This window comes from Idiotropiscis lumnitzeri, chromosome 11 (genome assembly GCF_059441095.1).
Source record: "Idiotropiscis lumnitzeri isolate Australia: NSW breed Sydney's pygmy pipehorse chromosome 11, RoL_Ilum_1.0, whole genome shotgun sequence".
In the NCBI taxonomy this organism is placed as follows: domain Eukaryota; kingdom Metazoa; phylum Chordata; class Actinopteri; order Syngnathiformes; family Syngnathidae; genus Idiotropiscis; species Idiotropiscis lumnitzeri.
Window position 1 is genome coordinate 10778937 of NC_142401.1, and position 20856 is coordinate 10799792.

Here is a 20856-nt window from a genome sequence, read left to right on the forward strand (position 1 = left end):
AGGGGAACTGTGTGATTTCGCCAAGCCAATCAATGAAGAAAGGTACCAGAAACAATTAGTTTAGAGAGTACAATCTATGATACTTGCATTTTCGTTTTTATATATATATATATATATATATATATAAAATATATATTTTAAATAATTGATCATTAAAAAAAGTGTTACCAAGGTAAAATGAGTGTTTTTATGTGAAGTACATTGATAACAATGACAATAAATTCTTGATTTTTTTCATGAATAAAGAATACAATTTCTAATAATTATGTTGTTTATTATTTCAGTAGTTGTGTCGATTTTTTTTTCTTTAAATCTATTAGTTTAATAAATTAGCTGAGCTCACAATTTACACTCATACACACACGCACACGCACGCACACACGCACTCGAAGTTAGTGTGCGCGTGTGTGTCCATGAGGAGAGCAGCTGCGTCTCTTGAATGGCGAGGACACAGCGAACGCCAGCTGAGTTTTTTTTGCCCAGCGTAAAAGGCGACATTTGGACACTTTATTTATTCTTTTAGTGATATTTAACAATTACTTCACCCAAAGGTGTTTTTGTGGACGACATGTGGTGGGAGACGTTATTAGCTTCGTCAAAATGAATGCAGGTAAGCTAAAGAAATAATTGACCATTTTTAATTGACGTTTTTGTAAACGGTACATTCATCAACTGGAATGTGACGTTTTTTTAAATATACAGTATCTATTCCGCGTTTTTATTTATTCAGCCGTGTAGATGAGTATAAAACATGATTTAAGCAACATTTTATTATAGATGATTGATTTTAGTCAATTGGTGCCTTGGCTTACTTACTTCACAATGATATGAATCACTGTTTTTAAAATGGAAATTGGGAAACCCATGTGAGGCTTCCTCCCCTGAGAGTGCTCATGTTTGCTAAATGAAACACATTTATCACAAATATATTGCTCTACATTTGTCACTGTCTAATACATACGATACAGTACTGTGGATACATTCTAAATGCATGAGCAGTTGCTTTTAGGGGCTTTGAATCACAGGAAGCCACTCAGGGAAATCCCTTCCATTATTGTTTGTCTAAAGGGTGGACAAGCATTCTCCAAATATACCTTAAGAACCAAATGTACACTTTTAAACTTGACCGTTTCACAAAACTTTGATAAGAATTTTAGTTAATACGCACACTCATTACAGTTTCACGTTTCAGGGACACCCCAGGAGTGAGCTGTAATCTATTTTAAGGTACATCATCTTACCGTTTCCTTTTCCTGTTGTTCCTTCAGACTGCGCCAACAAGCCCTGTGTCGCTCCAAAGCCCACATTTGTTTGTCCCGCCCGTGTGACGCTAATGTCTGCAGTTAGGGGACCCAAACCTTCTGTAGCCCCCAAACCTATCCTGAAGCTCCACTCCAAGGAACTCCTACTATCAGGTATCCCAGAGGGATACATTAACGGGGCTCTCAATGGCGAGACACTTTCTGACCAAGAAGTGTCATCACAAAGACGATCTTTAAGTGAGAAGCAACAGGAACAGGAAGAAGAGATGCTTCCAAAGATGAACGAAGACTGGAGACTAACGGACAATACCCTCACGGAGGAAGTAGACTCCTTGGACACGCTATGGACCAGCGACGACCGGCTCACCACTGACTCGGAGGACGCGGTGGAGATGATTGACACCACAGACGTGATGGAGGACATGGACGAGGATGCGGGTGAGGCGCTGGCCGACATGGACGGCATCTCCATGGGAGACATTTCTGTTAACGGCGTGGATGAGGGAAAAGGGGTCCGGACGGGGAAGGCAGCGCCAAGGCGGGAACAGCTCGACGACACACCCGAGTCTCGCACTGATGATGTCCTTAGTGAATCCAGCCAACATGCATCCACTTCTAACGATGGAATCCCCTGTACGACCCTTAAGGGTGAACACGAAAATTGTGCTAACCTGCAGCACAGCGCAGCTGAGAAAGAGGACAACATTCAATTTGATGACCAGAAGCGGATCTGTCATGAAGTCAAGAGGCACATCGCCTTGGAAGACTGTCCACGCCACGAGCCTTATTATGTGTCTCCAGAGGATGTTATCAAGAAAGAGATGATCCCAAATCAGAATAAAGCTTGTGGCAGTCCACTTTCCCCACCGAGGCAAGGGGATCTCTTCGCGGGGAAATACCACAAGAGTCAAAGCCCAAAAGTCCCCGTAGGATACCAGAGAAGTAGGTCTGTCACAAGTGAAGAGCACAGACTAGATGCCTTTTTGAATCGTTTGTATTCTCAACCGAAATTCCGTCTGCTGTGCAACTCCGATACCTCGTTGACCTCCTCTTTCACGGGAAACCAACTGATTGTACCCGAAAAGTCTGACTTCTTCAGGCACGCTTTGGGCGATGACGTCACCGATACAGACATCAGCGACGACCATCTTTACGAGGACCCGGGAGATGATAGCTCAGAGGGTGAAAATGTGTTTCCTTTGAGCAGGAACACATCGGGAATACGCTCTCGCTCCCTGTCACATCACATGAACAGCGAGGCAGGAGGGCGCCTTTTACATGGACCCAGGTTCAGTCAGAAAGGACCTGTGTTGAGCAGCAGCCCGATGTTGCAGGGATACCCCAAACCTCACTATCTGCCCCTGTATCCCCACTCGTCCTCATCCACACCGGGTTGTGCCCACAGAGACACTGAAGGCTCTCCTTGTGGAAGGTTCTCTAAATGCACACCTCTTTCATCCAGTGGCTTGTCTACACCCACGTCCATAGTGGACATACCGCCGCCTTTTGAACTGGCCTATATCACCAAGAGACCCATCGCCAAGAGCTCGCCCTCGCTGCTCAATGACGTGGATGCCTCAGAGAAAAACCGAAAGAAGAAATCCTCTATTAAACGCTTCCTGATGCTGAAGTTTAGGCAGAAAGCTGAAAGCAAACCCTCTAACCTGTCCTCATCTGAGTCGTCAACAGAGTCCAGCCACCTGACACCCAGCAGACTGCTGGATCTGGATAGACACAGCGTGACTAGTTCTCCCCGGCTTCTCCATCGCTCTACTTGCCAACCACAAAGGTCACCTGAGTCAGCGCCTGCCTTTTTGTTCTACCCGGACGCCACAAGAACTGGAAGCTCGATGGCCTTCCTCAATCGCAGTGTGGTGCGAGTGGAGTCCTTTGAGGAGCGCTCCCGGGTGCCTTTTTCACCGCTGCCCCTCACCAAGCCTCGCTCCATCTCTTTCCCCAATGCAGATACCTCAGACTACGAAAATGTTCCCGCTGTTAACTCAGACTACGAGAATGTTCAGGTCCCCCAGTGGAGACCCGTGCGACCGCGGCCTTTGGGAGACTTCTTTGAGCGTCCCACACGGGTGTTGTCGTCTGCCAATGACACGGATGGTTACGTGGACATGAGTAGCCTCCCTGGCTTTGACGTCAAGGCAAAGTCGTCTGAACAGGAAGCAGAAAGGTGAGTATTGTGTGGAATGATGATTAAGAGTTACAGTGGGAGGTTCAACACATTCCTTTTGTGAACCTCGGCTCTGTTACGATTCCGATACCACTTACCATAGGAACTAATAGAACATCTGCTGCACCGTTCTGAGATTCTGCGTTTAATTTTACTGTGTGGAATTTGCATATTCTCCATGTGTTTTTGTGGGTTTTGTCAGTTCCTCTCACCTTCCAAAAACATGCATCTTAGGTTAAGTGAAGACTCTAAATCAGGGGTGGGCAAACTACGGCCCGGGGGCCACATGCGGCCCGCTCAACGTTTTAATCCAGCCCGCCGAACTTGCAAAAAATTAAATGAATAAACCTTGTGAATGTTTTATTTTCTAAATGCTGTGGTTTTTCAAAGACGTATATATTGTTGTAATGCTTTTGTTCACTTTCATTTCAAATTAAATGTATTTTTTTTTCTCTAATGAGGTGAAGTTACCAAAACACTCCATCCATCTGCTCCTGGTCCGGCCCCTCTGTCAAATTTTAGGACACATTGTGGCCCGCCAATCAAAAAGTTTGCCCACCCCTGCTCTAAATTGTTGAGTTGGGAATGTTGTTTGTCTGTATGTGCCCAACAGCACAAGGTAACGTATGAATAATATAATATACCCAACCATTGCTAGTTAGAATGTATTGTCGTGCCACCGCAAGAGGTCAAGGATAGACACAACCATGTTGCACTTTTAATCGCTTTATTGAGCAAACATTTATGCCCAATCTGCTGATTGTCACAACTCATGGCCAAGTCATATAACACAACAGGCTGGCTAAGTGGTTAGCTAAATAACCGCCCGCCAACTCTACACTTTCATTTGCTGACACCCACATCACTCACCAGGCTAGGGCCAGCTTTTTAAGGCCATAGACACTGAAAGTCAGAATACTACTGCACAATGTTAGGAAAGGCAATCTAAAGTGGACAAAAAGGTTGAATTTTTGAATGTGAGCCTGCCAACTTAATTGCCTCTGTTTTACTTACAGTAATTGACATTACCTTCTTCTCCTCTTAACATGCTTTGTTGAGGATGATCCTTTTTTGGCATACATTTTCTAGAAATTCCACAAAAAGGAAAAGAAATACAATTTAAGACTTCTTGCTGAATTATGTATGCTGAAGTCTCGTGTGACTTTCATTTTATACCCTACGATACTTATTAGCCCGATTTGTCATCCAAAAGTAACGGCCTTTATTTCATAGAATTGCAAGAACTCATTACATTTGTATGAATATATGGATTAAAAGTGCAGCGCTAAAATTGTTTTTTTGTCAGTTAATAATGGTTGCAGAAATTCCAGAATCGATCATGGAGAATACAGAATATACATTGTAATGAACCTCAGCTAAACTTCAGAAGGAAAACATCCTTAAGTTCACAATGATGCTTTCATTGCTTAAAAACGACCAATGAACAACACCCAAGTACTTTGCATGAACATTTGCTTATTTCTTCCTCGACGATCCCATTGTGTTATAATTGTTCCGCTGCAGTGTCAACTGATGCTGAGACTCCAGGCGACTATGTGATATCACTTGCATGCATATTGGGATACCACTAAACATGCACATGCTCTCTCCTGGAAATGTTGTCATTCATAAATCATATGAGACAAATTGCTGAAAGAGCATTTATTGGTATGATCAGCGATGCTGTGCTGACATTAACACCCACATCACCCTTACCCCACCACCACCCTTCCCTGCATTCCCATGTTGGCCATGCTCATCGAGTCACACAGTCCGCTCTGAATGATTAATAGTCACAGCGTTTTGGAGCCATTTCTCTTCTTGGTCCACTCAGGAACACAAGATTGTATCTTCTTCTCTGCATTCTGCTGTGTTCTTCTTCTTGCTAGTGTGATTTGTCTGCGCTAGAAAAACAAGTCACAAGCTCTCACTTTAGTAGTGGAGATTGAAGGTTGGTGTGAATATGAGACAAATGTCGTTTACATTGGTCATACATTTCAGGTTAATACATCTGGTAAATGTAAAATGATTAATGTCGCTATCCTTGTTCTTTTGACATCGATCCCTCCAATTTCTGTAGAACTTGTCCTCATGTGTTCACACTCCCATTCATATCTTTGGATAATTTAGAGGCTTCAGTTATCCTAACAAGTCTGTACTTGTGCTTGTACGGCGTTTCTGGAGAAAAATTACACAAGCAGGTTAAGAACATGCTAGATCCACATGTGATTTTTTTTTATATATATTTGGCGCCAACAACTGCTTACTCTATAAATCTAAGTCTAATTTGTGATGTGGAGTAAAAAAAATTGCAGCACGGTGAAATGTGTGCCTTATAGTTCTGAATCTTGCGGTTTAAATATCTGCTTTGACTTTCTTGGTTTAGGGTTTTTTGAAGAAAATTGCCCATTGCAGTTTATGTAAGTGTAAAAGTGTTTGGCTTACAGACCAATGTGTACTCCATCTCTTGCCTAAAATCTGCTGTGTGTGTAACCCCAAATGAGTACACACACACTAGCAAATGAATGGATGGACTAAGATGGGCGTTGAGAGGCATCAGCAGCTTGGAAATGTTTACTTTTAATTGCCTTGACACAACTATTGCAAAGTATTTTCCACCCCTGAAAAGATTAGAAATGCCATTCAAACTCACATTATGCTCGTGTATGCCTGCCTAGGCCAGTATAATGCAAACACAGAAGCACACGCACAGACGGCCTCAACTAACTCAGTAAGATGCAGTAATATTGGTTGTTTTAGGTCGAGGATAAAGAACACACGATTGTGAGTGTTATCATATTGTCTGTCTTCGTGTGTTGCTGCAACGTTTGTGGTCAGACGTGCTTAAAGCCCCTGTCCCACTGAGCGGCAGGGTTCAAGGGCGCATGTTGAATTTTGAACGAAATTTCCTTGTGACAGGAAAAAACACTAAAACAGTTTTGCGAACTTGAACGAACCCTGACGTGAACTTGCATTTTGCTCCCTTCGCCAAATGTTCGCTACTAAGTTGGATAGAGCCTTAAAGCATTATAACACGATGACTTGTGTGCTTGCATTAAGCTTGCAGACTTTCCTAAATCAAAGTTATAAAGTTGTTTTAAATATATATTGTCTAATTCTCTTATTTTAAGTTGAGTTTAACAGTAAACTCCAATTTCCTCTTTTTTTAAGAATTATTCACTATCTGCCATCCTGCTGCTTATTATGCTGTGTCTTGAGTTGCGTTTGCTGCAACCACCTAGCGCTCTTTTTTTCCCCAGATTTTTGCCCATTTTTGAGTTGCAAAATCTGCTTGCAAGTCAAAGCAAAAAATCTCACAAGTCAAAACAGCGCTGTACTTTTTTTTTTTTTTTTTTTGCATAGAATAATTCATGAGGTGCCTTAAAAAGTTCTGTGTTTCGTCTAGTTTAGCCGTGCATAGCCCGAAAGCATACTATTAGCAGCTGCTTCAAAAGCTATCAGTGGAGCTAACACACTCATCCATGAACCTCAGGCAGACGGAGAATGAATTGTTTGTCCCTCCTTACAAGTTTTATGACAGTATGCTTTGTTCTGTGTCCGCATTTAAGAAGTGACAAAATCAGATTTGAGCTTCGTGCAACCTCTGGTACCTCATCCAAAGATTTGATCTGGTCGTCAGCAATGAGCCATAGCGCTGTAATGATGCTCACATATGTTGTTCATATGTCGCTCATTTGCATCTCAGTGGGGTTGAAATCCATTGATGCTTGCCGTGATCACAATTGCATCACCGCTGTAACGTAAAGAGGCATTTTATTTGCATAAGGCGTACGCTCCCTGTCGAGTTGCAGCCAGTCAGCACATACATCGAGGGCTCCCTGTAGAGGAGGACCAGCAGACTTCACTTGAGTGCCGCTGTCACTCCAGGCCTTGCTGGGCCCTTTTTTTATTGGTCGCAGTAAAGCTGCAACGTTTCTACTATTCACCCTCGCTTCGAACACTCAGAATGTTTATTGTGGCGATATTTCAACATGTGGGATCACAAAGGACTTGGGGGGGGGGGGGGGGGCTAATAAAAACAATCTGATTTATTGTCAAATTAGAACATGTTAGCCACTACACCCACTGGTCACTTCATTAGGCACACCTGCTCAATCTAATGAGATCAATTAAAAAAAGTTAGGGCAAAATTTTGCCATTACATTCCAAATACTGTATATTCAATATTTTTGTGGTTGCAGTTTCTAATAATATGGCGTTATCTCATTTAGCTTAAAGAGGAAACATGTTATAAACACATTTTAATATGATGCTCTCCAGTTGTATACAGTAATACATGTATTAAGTGAATAAGCAGTAATGAATGTTTAATCATAACTAGCTCAAGCTTACAACAATTACAATCCGAGTCGTACGGTATTGTGACATTGATGCCATCTCAGGCTGCAAAACAAATCAAGCCTTGACCAAACAAAATATGCTTCACTCTGTCGATGCAGTGCCTACACAGAAGCATACAAAGTGTGTTCACTTGCTGCTGGTCCTCAAAGCGGCCCGGCCAGTACTGTCAATGGGCTCACAACAGCTGATGAGGATGCCGGACGTACCTCGGAGGAGGAAGATGCATGTGGTGAAAGCAACTATGAGAGACAGGTACATTTGGATAATGAAGAACAGATTTGTAATGACACTGAAGTTACACAAATCCATAAAAAAAATGCATTTTATGTGTGTGTGTTTTATTTATTTATTTATTTATTTAACTATGAATTGTAATTTCAATTCAATGCATGCCAGATAGCAGCGTAGCACAGCTCCGCTCTTGCACTGATCAGATCACATGTTTGGGTGATCACTTGTTGCCTTGCAAGCCAAACAAACGTTTTCTTTATCAACCTGGGCGATTTCATTTGGATGAATTCCCTCGCCGGAGTTCGTATGAACTATGCAATTTGCCTAAAATTGTGACCCTAAAAGTTGTCGGACTTCCTGTTCAATTTCATGCGTAGGTCCTTGACACTTTTTTTTAATCATCAAGTTATGATAGAGATGTCCATCCTAAAAATATTTTCAACAGGGTCCGCGCAAAATACTCTCGCAATCAAGGTCAATGGGCCACTTCAAGCCCGTTATTTACATTTTATGGCAGCTCATGATCCGTCGAATGTAAAGAGTTGGCCCAAAAATGAATTTCCAACTGCTATGCCCTCCCGTTTACAGATCGACGGTCGATCGAGAGCTTTTTACATCGCAATGGATCTACTGGACTCTGAGAGACTGTAAGTTTTCTAATCATCATTCAAACTCTTGCGTTCCTGCTCAAATCTTTTTGCATTTTTCTGTTATAGACATGTGAGAGCACTCAAGCTTCTCCAGGAAGTAAGTGATGGATCAATTCATTTTTTAAAATGTTCTCTTGATTTAAGGACCTTTTTTTCATAACTTCACCCCCCCCCCTGCTTAGAATGCAAAGTGTCAGAAATGTTGTTACTATTTAGGAGCTCCAAGTGCACAGATGCCCAGATGCCAATATAAATCTACTTTTCCGCCTTTTATTTTTACGTTATTATCATTTAGGGACATTAGAAGAGACTCATTGCCAATGTTAGCTTCATTTTCATAATGAGGGCTTAACGAGTGAGGTTGTTTCACTTCCTTTTAATTCTGCTAGTTAGCTTAATGAACCAGACTCCTTATATTGCCTCAGACAAAAGAAGTGAAACTACGCAAACGAAAATTGTGCCTTTATTGGACATTTCTTAATGAAGAGGTTGTACATTTTTAGAAATAATCCACCTCCCGTGCCGCAGGACTTTCGGGAAGCAGTTGGGGCCGCAGTGACAGATGATGGAGAGCCCGTTTTGGATGAGAAAAGACTTTGTGAGATTCTAAATGAGCTGCCTGATGTTTACCTCCTGCACCGCACCATCCTCACCGAGCTGGAGAATCGAACTCGGCAGTGGTGAGATGTGCGACTGTCCAAATTACATTGACACACTTTGCGCAGCATATCACTTCTAAATTGAATTTCCACACATCTTCCATTGCACATACGCTATTAATGGCGCTCAGAGAGCTTGACGCGTACGCTCCCTCTTCCTCTGTTTGTCAATGCAGGGAGGAGAGCCAGAGGATCGCAGACATCTTCCTCACCAGGAAGGCGGAGTTCTTGCTCTTTACCACGTACATCGGCCACTACGACCGATGTATGAACTTGCTGGAGGAGAGCTGTCGAACCTCAGTTGCCTTTGCCGCCATCGTCCACAAGTTTGAAGTCAGTGCATTGCTGACACATAACACACAAGTCCTTCATGTTGGGGTGAACTAGAACATAAATGAATTAAATGATGTTGGGCCCAATAAGGGTGAAAATGTACATTGACATTTTAAATCACACATTTTCCAAATCAGGTGTGGACTGACAAGGGGCATAATTTATTTATTTATTTATTTATTTTTTAAATGGGTGGATGGGCCAGGTAATTTGTTATATAAGCCTGATTCCATCACTTAAAAAAATAAAGAAAAACATGGTATTAAGAACTGTAGGTAACATGTTTCTCACAGTAAAAGAAACTAATAACTGGGAAAAGTATTAAAAAGAATTAAGTCAGATAATAAGCCGCAATAATGAGATAATATCTCCAAAAACATTTTATTTCTTTTTCTGGCAGAATTGTGCCTCCGTAATGTGTATTACTCTTACTATTCGCAATACAACACATCCATTAACCAATTTTCAACATTAAAATACATCATTTTAAGTAACCAACTGTAGGGAAAAAATGATGCTCAATTTATGCAACAAATATTTAACAGGACCTGGCTGGATTAAAAAACAGCGCAGGTTGTTTGTGGCCCCCATGCCACATAATACCACCAGTGTAGCAGCTACAAAACAATGCAAAGTTCATCCCTCCTCGGTACACAAAAAACTCAAATTGAATTTCCTGCAGACCGTCAAAGGGCAGCACTCAACTGTGATTTTTCTCCTTGGTTCAGTAGCAACTTGCTTTTAATGCAGTTGACATTTCAACATCCATGTGCGTACTGACTTTCCTTTGTTGTAAAGGTCTTTTAACCATGAAGAATGGTGTGTGACTCCCTTGCTGCCTTTCTTCTGCACAGGCCCTCTGCCTTTATTCTGCGGTATTCTGCAAAATACAGTTTAATCTGAAGTTTTGTATTTTGTCAAAAAATGTCTATGCAAATGCAAATACAAAAGACGTAGGAGATTAGCTGGATGTTGAGTAGTTATACAATTCTACTACTCATAGTCGCCAATATGAGAAATCATCGTTCCTCATTCGTGTTTAATTCTACTACGTGATTTAAGATGAAATATTGTTCTGATGGAAGCTGTCTGAACAGTTTTTTGTTTGGACATTTTTTTTTTGTTTTTTTTTGCACATTCAGCAAGTGTTCTCAAACTGTTTTTATTGTCCACAGTTCTAATGTGATATTCTTGTATAACTGTAGTATTACAGAGAGAATATTTTGTGTTTACAGCAGCAGAATGCATCTGGCCAAATAGTTTCTCTCAAGCAACAACTTCTGCAGGTGATCGTGCGTGTGGCTCAATACCGCATGATCCTAACAGGTGACTCTACACATATTAAAAAAAAAAAAAATGAATTAATAAGGTTCACTTTTTTCATTCGGTAAGGAAACTTATTTGTCACCCTTGCTTTCAGATTACTTGAACAACCTTTCCCCTGATTCACAAGAATATGAGGACACCCAAGGTACAATAAATATGCTGAGTAAAGCCAGTATGGACACAAGCTGTTGCTCACAAGGGAGTCTTACTGGCCTGTGTTTGTTTGTTGTTGTCCACATCTTTATGGGGAATTTATTCCATTTGGCATGGAGAGGTGGCCATGAGAGAGCCAATTTAGATGTCTTTACTAGAAAGAAGGTGAGCCACCAGTGGTCATTTTTGCAATGGCTGGAAATCATCACAGTGGCAGCAAACACATAAACAAGGCTCTTCATGCGTAAAAGAATCGGTGCAGATGAGCTATGCAATCGGTTTGCAATTGTGCTCACAGTTTGCAGTGGTGAAGACCTGCTATGGGCTGATATTTGTGCCACTAGAAACTGAATATTTGAATTGAAGACTGGATATTTGAATAATTAATAATTCAATAATTCAGTTTTCAATTCAATAATTCAGTTTTTAATTCAAATATCCAGTCTTCAATTCAAATATTCAGTTTCTATTGGCACAAATATCAGCCCATAACCTGCACTGCATCGTAATGAGAGCTCTTTCTCAAAGTTATTTTGTTGGTGTACTTCATCAACGCTGTAACTTACAACCACAAATAATCACATATAGGTAGTTAGCAATTTTGATTTCGAAAATCATTAGTTCCCAAAATTAGTACAATGCCAGCCAAACGCAGAAATACGTGCAAAAGAAAGAGATGAAAAATAAAACATGGTTTCATGTTACATTTCTGAAATCAGTTAAATGCACCGCAGACCACAAAACATAATGTATGAATATCCCAAAGTGAAATCCGGAAGACATACTCAGAGAAAAGAGGAGGAATGAGGCATGTGCTGACCACCCTCCTATTAGACAATCAAAGTTAACCTTTCGCTTTATTCCCCAGAGGGTGAAAAAAATGTTTAATGCAGGCATGACATGGTCTTATTCTTTTTTTTCCCCCTTTTTCTCGGCTTCATTCAGCTGCGGTCGTGATCGTGGCAGATATTGCAGACCAGGCAAATGACAGTTTAAGACACGGGGTGAGTATTGTGTCGTTTTTTTTTTGTTTTTTTTCACCCCCAAGCTGATTTGATCTAATAAGGGTCCCACATTATATCCTGACTCGGACATTACGGTTTATTCTTTGAGCTGTTGTTCGTGTATTCATTTAAACCTCATTTCCCAATGCGATCTGAGTGGAAGAGATTTGCTGCTTTGAAGCGTTCGATTTAGTTATTAATTATTTGCATTTATTGTGGCACCTCCACTTGCCCGTTGGCCACTGATCAAATGGGAGAACTGCACCATGACAGCATGTCCGTTTCATTGTCGAAGTACTAAAAAAAAAAAAAGGCAGTACAAGAAAGTGATTTATTTCCTAAATGAAGAATGTGGGTGTGTTCATGACTCAAGCTGAGTGGGGAAGACGCTGTGCCCAACGTTACCTCCAACAATACGCTACTGCTGGGAGATAACAGGAGCACTGCTCTTTTCTCTGCTTGAGTCTCCCATGAGATGTTCTTTTGTTCTGAATCAAAGAGCAAGCCAAAAAAGCTTCACATTTGGAAAATCACAGCTACAAAAAAAACAGCTTGCTCTTGTTTTAAGTTTCTTGGATGTGACTCAACATATCACCTCCTAAATGGCCGCCAAGGGAGCAGGTCACAGAAAGTTTCAAGAAAGCACTATAAAACTAAAAGTACAAAACTAATGTGACAAAAAAAAATATTCAGCCAACTTCATCCGAAGTCATCAGTTCTCAGACACTGATGTTATATCCAAGTGTCAGAGCCTAAACTACAGAGGCCTAAGCAAATTTCGTAGTTTAACTCAACAAATATTATATAGACTATATATGTACAAAGTGAAATGTTTCATAATTGTATTTTCTTTATATAAATTTAATGATTATATTTACAGCGAATGAAAACCCCAAATTCATTATCTCACATGAGAATACTGCATAAACAATGAAAATCATTTTGAATTGAGACATTTGCTATTTACCTGTGTTTTTATCATCCAATTCACAAACCAGTGTTATACAAGTGTAAAAAGAAGAACACTACATAACACTGCTGAATTTGCTTCCTTCGTTTTGTGTTTTGATTGCTAACCAAAGAACAGAAAATCCAGGATCTGCAACTTTAGCTGATGCTGCACCAAGATTTAATGAAGTAGTTTTACAAAGTGACAAATGGCAATGAAAATGTTGCCTTCTTGGTGGAAGTAATAGTATAATAATTGTGTTTTCTTTTTCTTCTATTTGTGTCTTAGGAGAACTTGCTACGTCTGGTCAACATTGAGTATAGTGTTCACGGCCAGCGGGACCTGCTGCAGCCTGGTCGGGTATGATTCTTAGAACATTGCATTGCTTCAGTCCACACTGGGTCACACCCCCTTTTGGCCTTTCCATGGTCACCCAGGAGGAGTTGAAGCAATAAAAATAACAGGAATCAGTGAGTGACGAATAATTGTTTGTAATTTTTCTCATTTTTCTTGGTGTCAGGTGTTTGTGAAGGAAGGCACCCTGATGAAGGTCAGCAGGAGGAGCCGACAGCCTCGTCATCTGTTTTTGGTAAATGTTACTTCTGTAAACAGACATGCTTAGTTTCCTACTTAAAACACCTTAGCAATATTTTTAGATTGTCTTGGACCTAGGCTATTTAACAAATGATCCAAATTTATCAGATTTTCGAGATGTGAGCCATCGCTCACTCAGATTATTATTATTATTATTTTTTTTAATGAGCAAGTATTTGAGATACAAGCATTAGTTGGACAGTGGCAGTAAATTCAACTCAATTCACAAAAACCAGCAGTTTGGCATATTTTGAGCATTTATAAAAAATAAATAAAAGAGGCTGCAGACTATTTATTATCACTCCCAGTTGAAGTTAACTCTGAAAGTAAACAGAAAGCAAAGCTTTTGTATTCAAAATGACCACATCACTTTGCCTTAATGCAAAAGTGCAATGCAAAATGCCATAGCCGGGCTAACAAATAACATGTTGTGTTGTCATAAACCTTTTGATAGGTGTCAAACTGCAGTCCTGGAGGGCCGCTTTCCTGCATGCTTTCGATCTCTCCCGGCTGCAACACACCCGATTCAAATGATCAGCAGCTCATCAGCAAGCTCTGAAAAAGCCTGATCAGTATCCTGCTCATTTGAATCATGGAAGAGAAAAAAAAATAATTTGCATTCCCTCGCAAAGATTGCGTTCCCTTGCAAAGCTTGCGAGGGAACGCAAAGTTGTTTTTTTTTCGAGTGAATGTTTTTTTTTGTTTTTTTTTAATGCGCGTTTATGTACTTCCGGGTCAGTTTGACTACCCTTGCCTCGAATGCGCTGCTGTTCAAGAGACGACAGTACGTTGGAGGCGGCACTAATCATGGAGGAGGGCTTGGAACTGTCTTTCACTTATTTGAAAACCGTGCTTAATATCCAGAACTGATTTTATTTCTTTGTATTTCAAGACAATTTCAAAGTAAAATTCAATTAAACTCGCCCACGGGTGAACACATTCCATCTTTGCTGCGTTTGTTTACACGGAAGATGACCCGGAAGTACATAAACGCGCATTAAAAAAAATAAACATTCACTCGAAAAAAACTTTGCGAGGGAATGCAATCTTTGCAAGGGAACGCAAAGATTTTGCGAGGGAACGCAAAGTTTTTTTTTTTCTCTTCCGTGTCCCCTAAGGGGCTCCGTAGAATCAGGTGCGTTGCAGCCGGGAAAGATGGAAAACATGCATGAAAGTGCTGTTTTTCTTATTCATTAACACTAAACAAAACCTTTTGTAGTTTTTTTTTTTTTACGGGGGCCTGCAACAGCTCAATGGATTTTCCATTCATTTCAATTTGGAAAATTGATCAGAGATCCAATCCAAACCAGTATGTTGAGTGACAGGTGTCGTGATGGAATGGATTGAACTTTTAATTCAAAGCCCCTCTGTATTTGCTTCGTAATGCGACAGTGTTCATGGAAATCCAAAAACCTATGCAGCCAGACCTTTTCCCTCTGGCCTATTTGTATGTGCAGACTGCTCTAATAAGAGCAGAGTTTCCTGACAGGATGTCTCTGGATTCTGACTTCCTGAGACACTTAAAAAAAACAGTCTGACTGCAGAGTGAAGATCAAAACTACCTGCTTAGTCACTGAGACCAAAATTACCTGCGGAACCATTACCGTGTCATCTGAAATGTCTTTTAGTGTGCTACTTCCTTCTATTTGTTGGCATTTTGGACAAATGATGCCATCATTAAATTTCATTGCTTTTCCTAGCTGCAAGTTTTTTTTCTAATTTGTTGTCAGGACACCAAAACAGTAAAAAATGCACATAAAAAAACATTGTTGTGTCTGTCTACTACCCCGCTGTTGTTTCCACCTTGACGGTGATCGAGTTTTATCAGCTCTTATTAATAACAGCATAATAAAACATGCCTGCTGGAGTTTGAATTTCTGGACACTAAAACTCACATCATTTTTCTCGAACACAGAGGTTAACAGCACAGTGTATACAATTTTATTCGTATCAAAAAATGGCAACGAGACTGAATGTGAAGCGTGTGCTAAATTTATGTGCACTAGATAAAGAACTAAATGCTTGGACCCGCCTCAGGTGCACAGCCACTGAGATCCATTACAAGCGCTTACATTGCCACCTAATGGAGAATAACTTCCCTTACAATATTTGATATTTCACTCTTTGCACTTGAAATGAACAGTGACAATTGTTGTTCTGCATGATGCATTTTTTTCCTCCTGACTGTCTATTAACTTATTTCTTTTTGTGTTTACAGATGAACGATATTTTACTTTACACTTATCCACAACAGGATGGCAAATACAGATTGAAGAACACGATGTCACTCACTGGGTTGAAGGTAAAAATATGTACAGTGCTGTGCAGACTTTTAGAGCTCTGTTTTCATGTGTGATAAGTAACTAAGTTTGGCAACTTGTTTCAAAGATCCAATTCATCTAATAAACTAAAGATGAAAATATTCAAAGTTTATCCGTAGCGGAATGTAAATGAGTTTACACAGTAAGCTTGGTGAAATGAACCATATTTAAGAAAACTTCACTGGCATCGCATATGAATATTACCCCTGATTTTATACTTACATTTTTTTGTTTTTTCAGTGATTTCTTTTTTTTTTTCAGATATTTTTATTCAAAGCATTAAACAAACACACACTTCGCACAAAAGCCATGCCAGAAATGCCTCGATTTTTTTGTTTTTACTGGGAAACACAATAACAGAAATAAACAATATATATATATATATATATATATATATTGTCATGTTATCAGAATAATAATGAAAGTAGTAAATGCAGTGATCCACAGTGAGACTGTACATGGATGAGCACACAAAGGGTAAAAAATAAAATAATAATAATAAAAATAATAATAATCATAAAAGTATTCCAAAATAAATAAATAATGAAGATGTTCTGATAATAAGTAAAATAATAATTGAAAAAAACAAAAAAACGTTTGTTTCATTCATGACATCATGGATCAATTGCCCAGGTCAGCAAACCCATCATCGAAAATGTTCAACATGCACTGAGGATGGAGGGAAACGACATCTCCATCACCTTGTCCGCAAGGTGAGAGACAGATTGTCATTGTATGATCATTCGATCAAAGTTTGTGTTATTTCAAATATCTTATGTAGTAAGAGCGTGCATTTTATTTGACAGCTCCTTCATTGAAAGAGAGGACTGGTTTTACACTTTGAGTCGTGCTGTGAGTGAACACAACCGAGGATCTTTGCCGCTCAACACAGGAGAAGTAAGCAAATATTGCTCGTTCACTGTCACTACGCGATACTATGCAACACATTGGGATTAACTCACTAATGAGTGTGTGCGTGTGTGTGTGTGCGTGTGTGTGTGTCTAGACTAGAGATCATCTGCGTGTCACTTTAGGAGAAAAGCCCCCCACACTTGTTCCAGTCTCTCAAGTGATGATGTGTATGAACTGCACGTCGGACTTCAGCCTGACGCTCCGCAGACATCACTGCCACAGCTGTGGGAGGGTGAGTAGCAATGCAAATAATATGCCATGTAATAAAAGTGCGTATAATGTCCTTGTTTGCTGATTTTATGTCTGTACTCCTCCTGTCATAGATTGTTTGTAGGAGCTGCTCTAAGAATAGATATCCGCTCAAGTACATGAAGGAGCGTACGGCCAAAGTGTGTGACCACTGCTACAACGAGCTCAAGAAGAGAGGTGTGAAAAGTTTACGATCACTACTACGCCTTTTTCAGATTGATGACATTGAGAATAAAATTGCATTTATTCTTGTGAACACTAGAAGGCGCTCTGTATTCACGTAACGATACAAGGATGGACTTCAATAGTTGCTGTTGCAAATATAATGCTTGGTTGTAATTTGTCAGTGGTGTTCAACTGAATCACATCATACTAACAGATGTTTCATATGGTTAGGTAGATACTGTATTTCATTGATCTCAGCGAGAAGTTTGTATCCGGTAGTAGAAAATGTTACAATATACGAATAAAACTAGTAAAACTAGCAACGTGATACCAAAAGTGTACATACAGCAAACAAAAAGGCACTTATTTGAATTTGTAATGGTATTCAAATGAAACTATAAGTCATTTCACAATTGCACAATCACTAAACTAAACAAAAAAAGAACACAATGACGTGGTCTCCATTTAGTCATCAGTTATATTCCCCCCCCCAATATGCGGCGGTCGGCACACTTCGAAGCACAACGGAACATTTATTCGCTTCTTGAAGAAGTGACTCATCGATCTCACTTCGACACGCAGTTGTTTATAAGTGTCTACCTTGCAGGTGAGGACGAGAGCGCCCTTCCTGCGAAGAGCAGCCCCCGGGTGAGCCGCTCCACTCGTCCGCTCTCCTCTATGTTCCAAAGCATCCACCCTCCGAACATTTGGAGGCATCGCAAAGGCATGCTCACCTTCAACCAGGTACACCTACACGTTAATGACTTTGCATTCTTGTCTTCGCAGAAGACAGTGCTAATAAACACAATGAGCGCTAAGGAGCTCATGCCAAATTCCTTCTGCAGGTGACCGTTTCTGACGAGGGCTCCATTAGCGGCAGTCTACATCGCAGCAAGAAGAGCAAGAGGAACTGGAAGAGACTGTGGTTCCTCCTAAAAGACAAGGTGCTTTACACCTACAGAGGCCAAGAGGTGAGGGGACACATGCACTCCCCTTCAACCTGAATGGAACATTTGAAAATGCATTTGATGGAACGTGAGCCCTGATGCGCGATTTGATGATGTATCCACAGGAGAAGGTGGCATCGGAGAGTTTGCCTTTGTTGGGCTTCACGGTGAAGTTACCAGACAACCACCAGGGAGATGACGACGCCTCCAATGAGTTCCAGCTTTATCACAAAAACACACTGTACTATACATTTAGAGCAGAGGACAACTACACAGCCCAGAGGTGAGAAACATGGGCCATTGTTGTGATGTGAGTTGATCTGAGTTCCCTTCCACCATTCATCACTCCCAAGTAAAAATAAATAAATCAGCTGAATGGCAGCTAGTATCTAGAAAAACATTTAAGTTAGGTCATTCGTATATCAAGGCACCACGCTGTACGTTATGATTGTCAATTTATGTCTCTTTTTAATTTCATCTTAAGCAATTGCACACATTTGTTAGGGAGTTGCATTTTCTAGTGTTGTTAGCGTTAGTCTTCCTCCTTTACAACATGCTTCTCGCACAGGTGGGTCAACGCCATGGAGGAAGCCACCGTTTTATAGGACCGGATCATTCCACCATTCCAAATGCAACAACAACAAAGTTTCAGCCCAAAAAGGGGAAAGAAAACTTGATTATGTCTGCAAAGTGAAACTTCCTCGACCAATACTGCAGGAAAGTATTGAAAAAGACACTGCGTTCTTCTTCGCGAGAGGGGGGGGGGGACACTTTCGTCTACTGTTGCAACCTTGCAGCAGGTGTGATGCTGTGCACCACATGAAGCGCTGGCCCAGTTACCTGCCAGTCATGTGACGTGACCTCAATCTCTATCAACCGTCATGGTGGGTTATTGTCACTTTATAAACTAGGTGAGGAAAATCACTTAAGAATGCACAGCTCTTCTTATAAGACATTTTTGAAATATTTAATCTTCTCCTTGATGTTATTAGTCTCTATGTCTGTATTAATAACAACTGGTTTTCCTTCATATAAAATGGAGCATCTAAAGTATTGTCTTGTAGTGTAATATTTGAAAAAAATAAAAGTTCAGATAACAACCAATCATGGCTCCGCTTCAGAAAAACAGGTGAGCCATGATTGGTTGTTAGCTGGGCCCTGAGCAAGTGTGATGTCATTTTCAGTTGACAAAAAGTGAGAAAATGGCCACCACTGAGTGGCTAAAAACGGGTGGAACTCATATTCCACAAGCGCAATATTAATCAGAATGCCATGGTTGGACTCGTGAAGGCAAATAGAACATTTTATTGCAAAGAATTGTTTGGGGTTGACTTCCCCTTTAAATTTGACTCTGGACATTTGTTGGTCGCCCTCTGAAAAATAACAAAATCAGAAGAAAAATAATTATAAAAGTAAGAAAAAATAAAACACCTATGAAAATGAACCAATAAAAATAAGACCGCTTTTGAATTGTGCTTCAACAGAATTATTTTGAGAAACAAATTCTTCAAACAGGCCTGGACAAAAATGGTGGTATCCCTGGAAAAGCGAGATAAAAAAGAAGAAAAAAAGATCTAATTTGACCACAGGGCCATCTTCAACCATATTGTGGCCTCTAATTCGCATCACATGTGTCCTCAAACTTGTAAGCAGTCAGTAGGCCTATTTAAAGTGTGACAAGTCGTCGCTGGGTCTGGTGACGTCATATGCGCCACTCGAAACCAAGACAAGAGGAAGCAAAGGGACGAAAGAGAATAGAAAGAAAACTATTGACAAAATCTCCATGCGGCTTGATGCTAACATGCCAGCAGTTGCGCATGTTATTTAGAAATTCAAAATCTACAGTAATGAAGCCATGTTCCCAGGACAAGGCCGCATGGGAAAATTGAAAACACTTTAAGAAACTAATAATAGCTTCATTACATTTTTATTTTCAGTATTATTAAAAATATTTTTCAGAAGTGCCAATACTTTTCCATGTGTACGAATGGCAACATTAATTGTACCTTCTGCCATCTCGTGGAAAACTATTTGATTGTCTTGTCTGTCCTTGTACGTTGCTGGCATAGATAGATGAACTAAGGTACATTATATGTAGTAAACAATTTTTGTGACCGGTTAAGCGAAACTGGAGACTTTCCTGGTCCAGTCTTGTCAGTGGTATACATAAAACAATTATTACTGATGGACAGAACCAGTGTTTTGAACTTTGAACTTTACTCACTGATTGATGAAGCATATTTCCAAAACATTATATTAAAGCAAATATGAGCATAACAATGGGAACCATCTGTGCCCTGTTGAAGACTGGTCTTAATATTGACATTCCACAAGCTATTATTGACCTTATGGCAGAACACGAACATGCTATAAGTACAAAATGGAAACATCCGCCCGATGCGCTTTTAGAAGCCCTCGTGGATGTAAACAGTGTGCCGCACGGCCAGCGAAAAGGCCACGTCTGCTCCGCTTCTCCGCTCCCCTTGAGGCTCGCTGACCCAGAATATAATCAAGCGGGAGGCCTTCTTTCTGCGGCTGCTGACACTTTGCAGACGGG

The 20856-nt window shown here is 40.4% G+C and overlaps 1 protein-coding gene across 2 annotated transcripts; it reads left to right on the top strand.

Annotated features, from left to right (window-relative positions):
• The first annotated feature begins 440 nt into the window (after positions 1-440).
• On the top strand, positions 441-19302 carry fgd5b (FYVE, RhoGEF and PH domain containing 5b). Of its 2 annotated transcripts, none has more exons than XM_088309226.1 (21): positions 441-610; positions 1269-3444; positions 7905-8058; positions 8626-8684; positions 8754-8784; positions 9216-9367; positions 9523-9679; positions 10915-11005; positions 11100-11150; positions 12104-12162; positions 13400-13471; positions 13632-13700; positions 15924-16007; positions 16660-16739; positions 16833-16923; positions 17033-17170; positions 17262-17364; positions 17960-18096; positions 18198-18323; positions 18425-18582; positions 18868-19302. In XM_088309226.1, the coding sequence occupies exons 1-21, from the start codon at positions 601-603 to the stop codon at positions 18902-18904; spliced, it is 4035 nt and encodes a 1344-aa protein (XP_088165352.1). In that variant the 5' UTR covers positions 441-600; the 3' UTR covers positions 18905-19302. The 2 variants fall into 2 exon arrangements, with proteins under 2 accessions (XP_088165352.1, XP_088165353.1); XM_088309227.1 differs by having other exon boundaries at positions 18198-18296.
• Positions 19303-20856: the final 1554 nt, after the last annotated feature.

Coding starts and splice junctions, on each gene's coding strand:
- fgd5b (XM_088309226.1), top strand. Junction 11,151..12,103: donor AGAATATGAGGACACCCAAG/GTACAATAAATA, acceptor GGCTTCATTCAG/CTGCGGTCGTGATCGTGGCA. Junction 17,365..17,959: donor CAACGAGCTCAAGAAGAGAG/GTGTGAAAAGTT, acceptor TCTACCTTGCAG/GTGAGGACGAGAGCGCCCTT.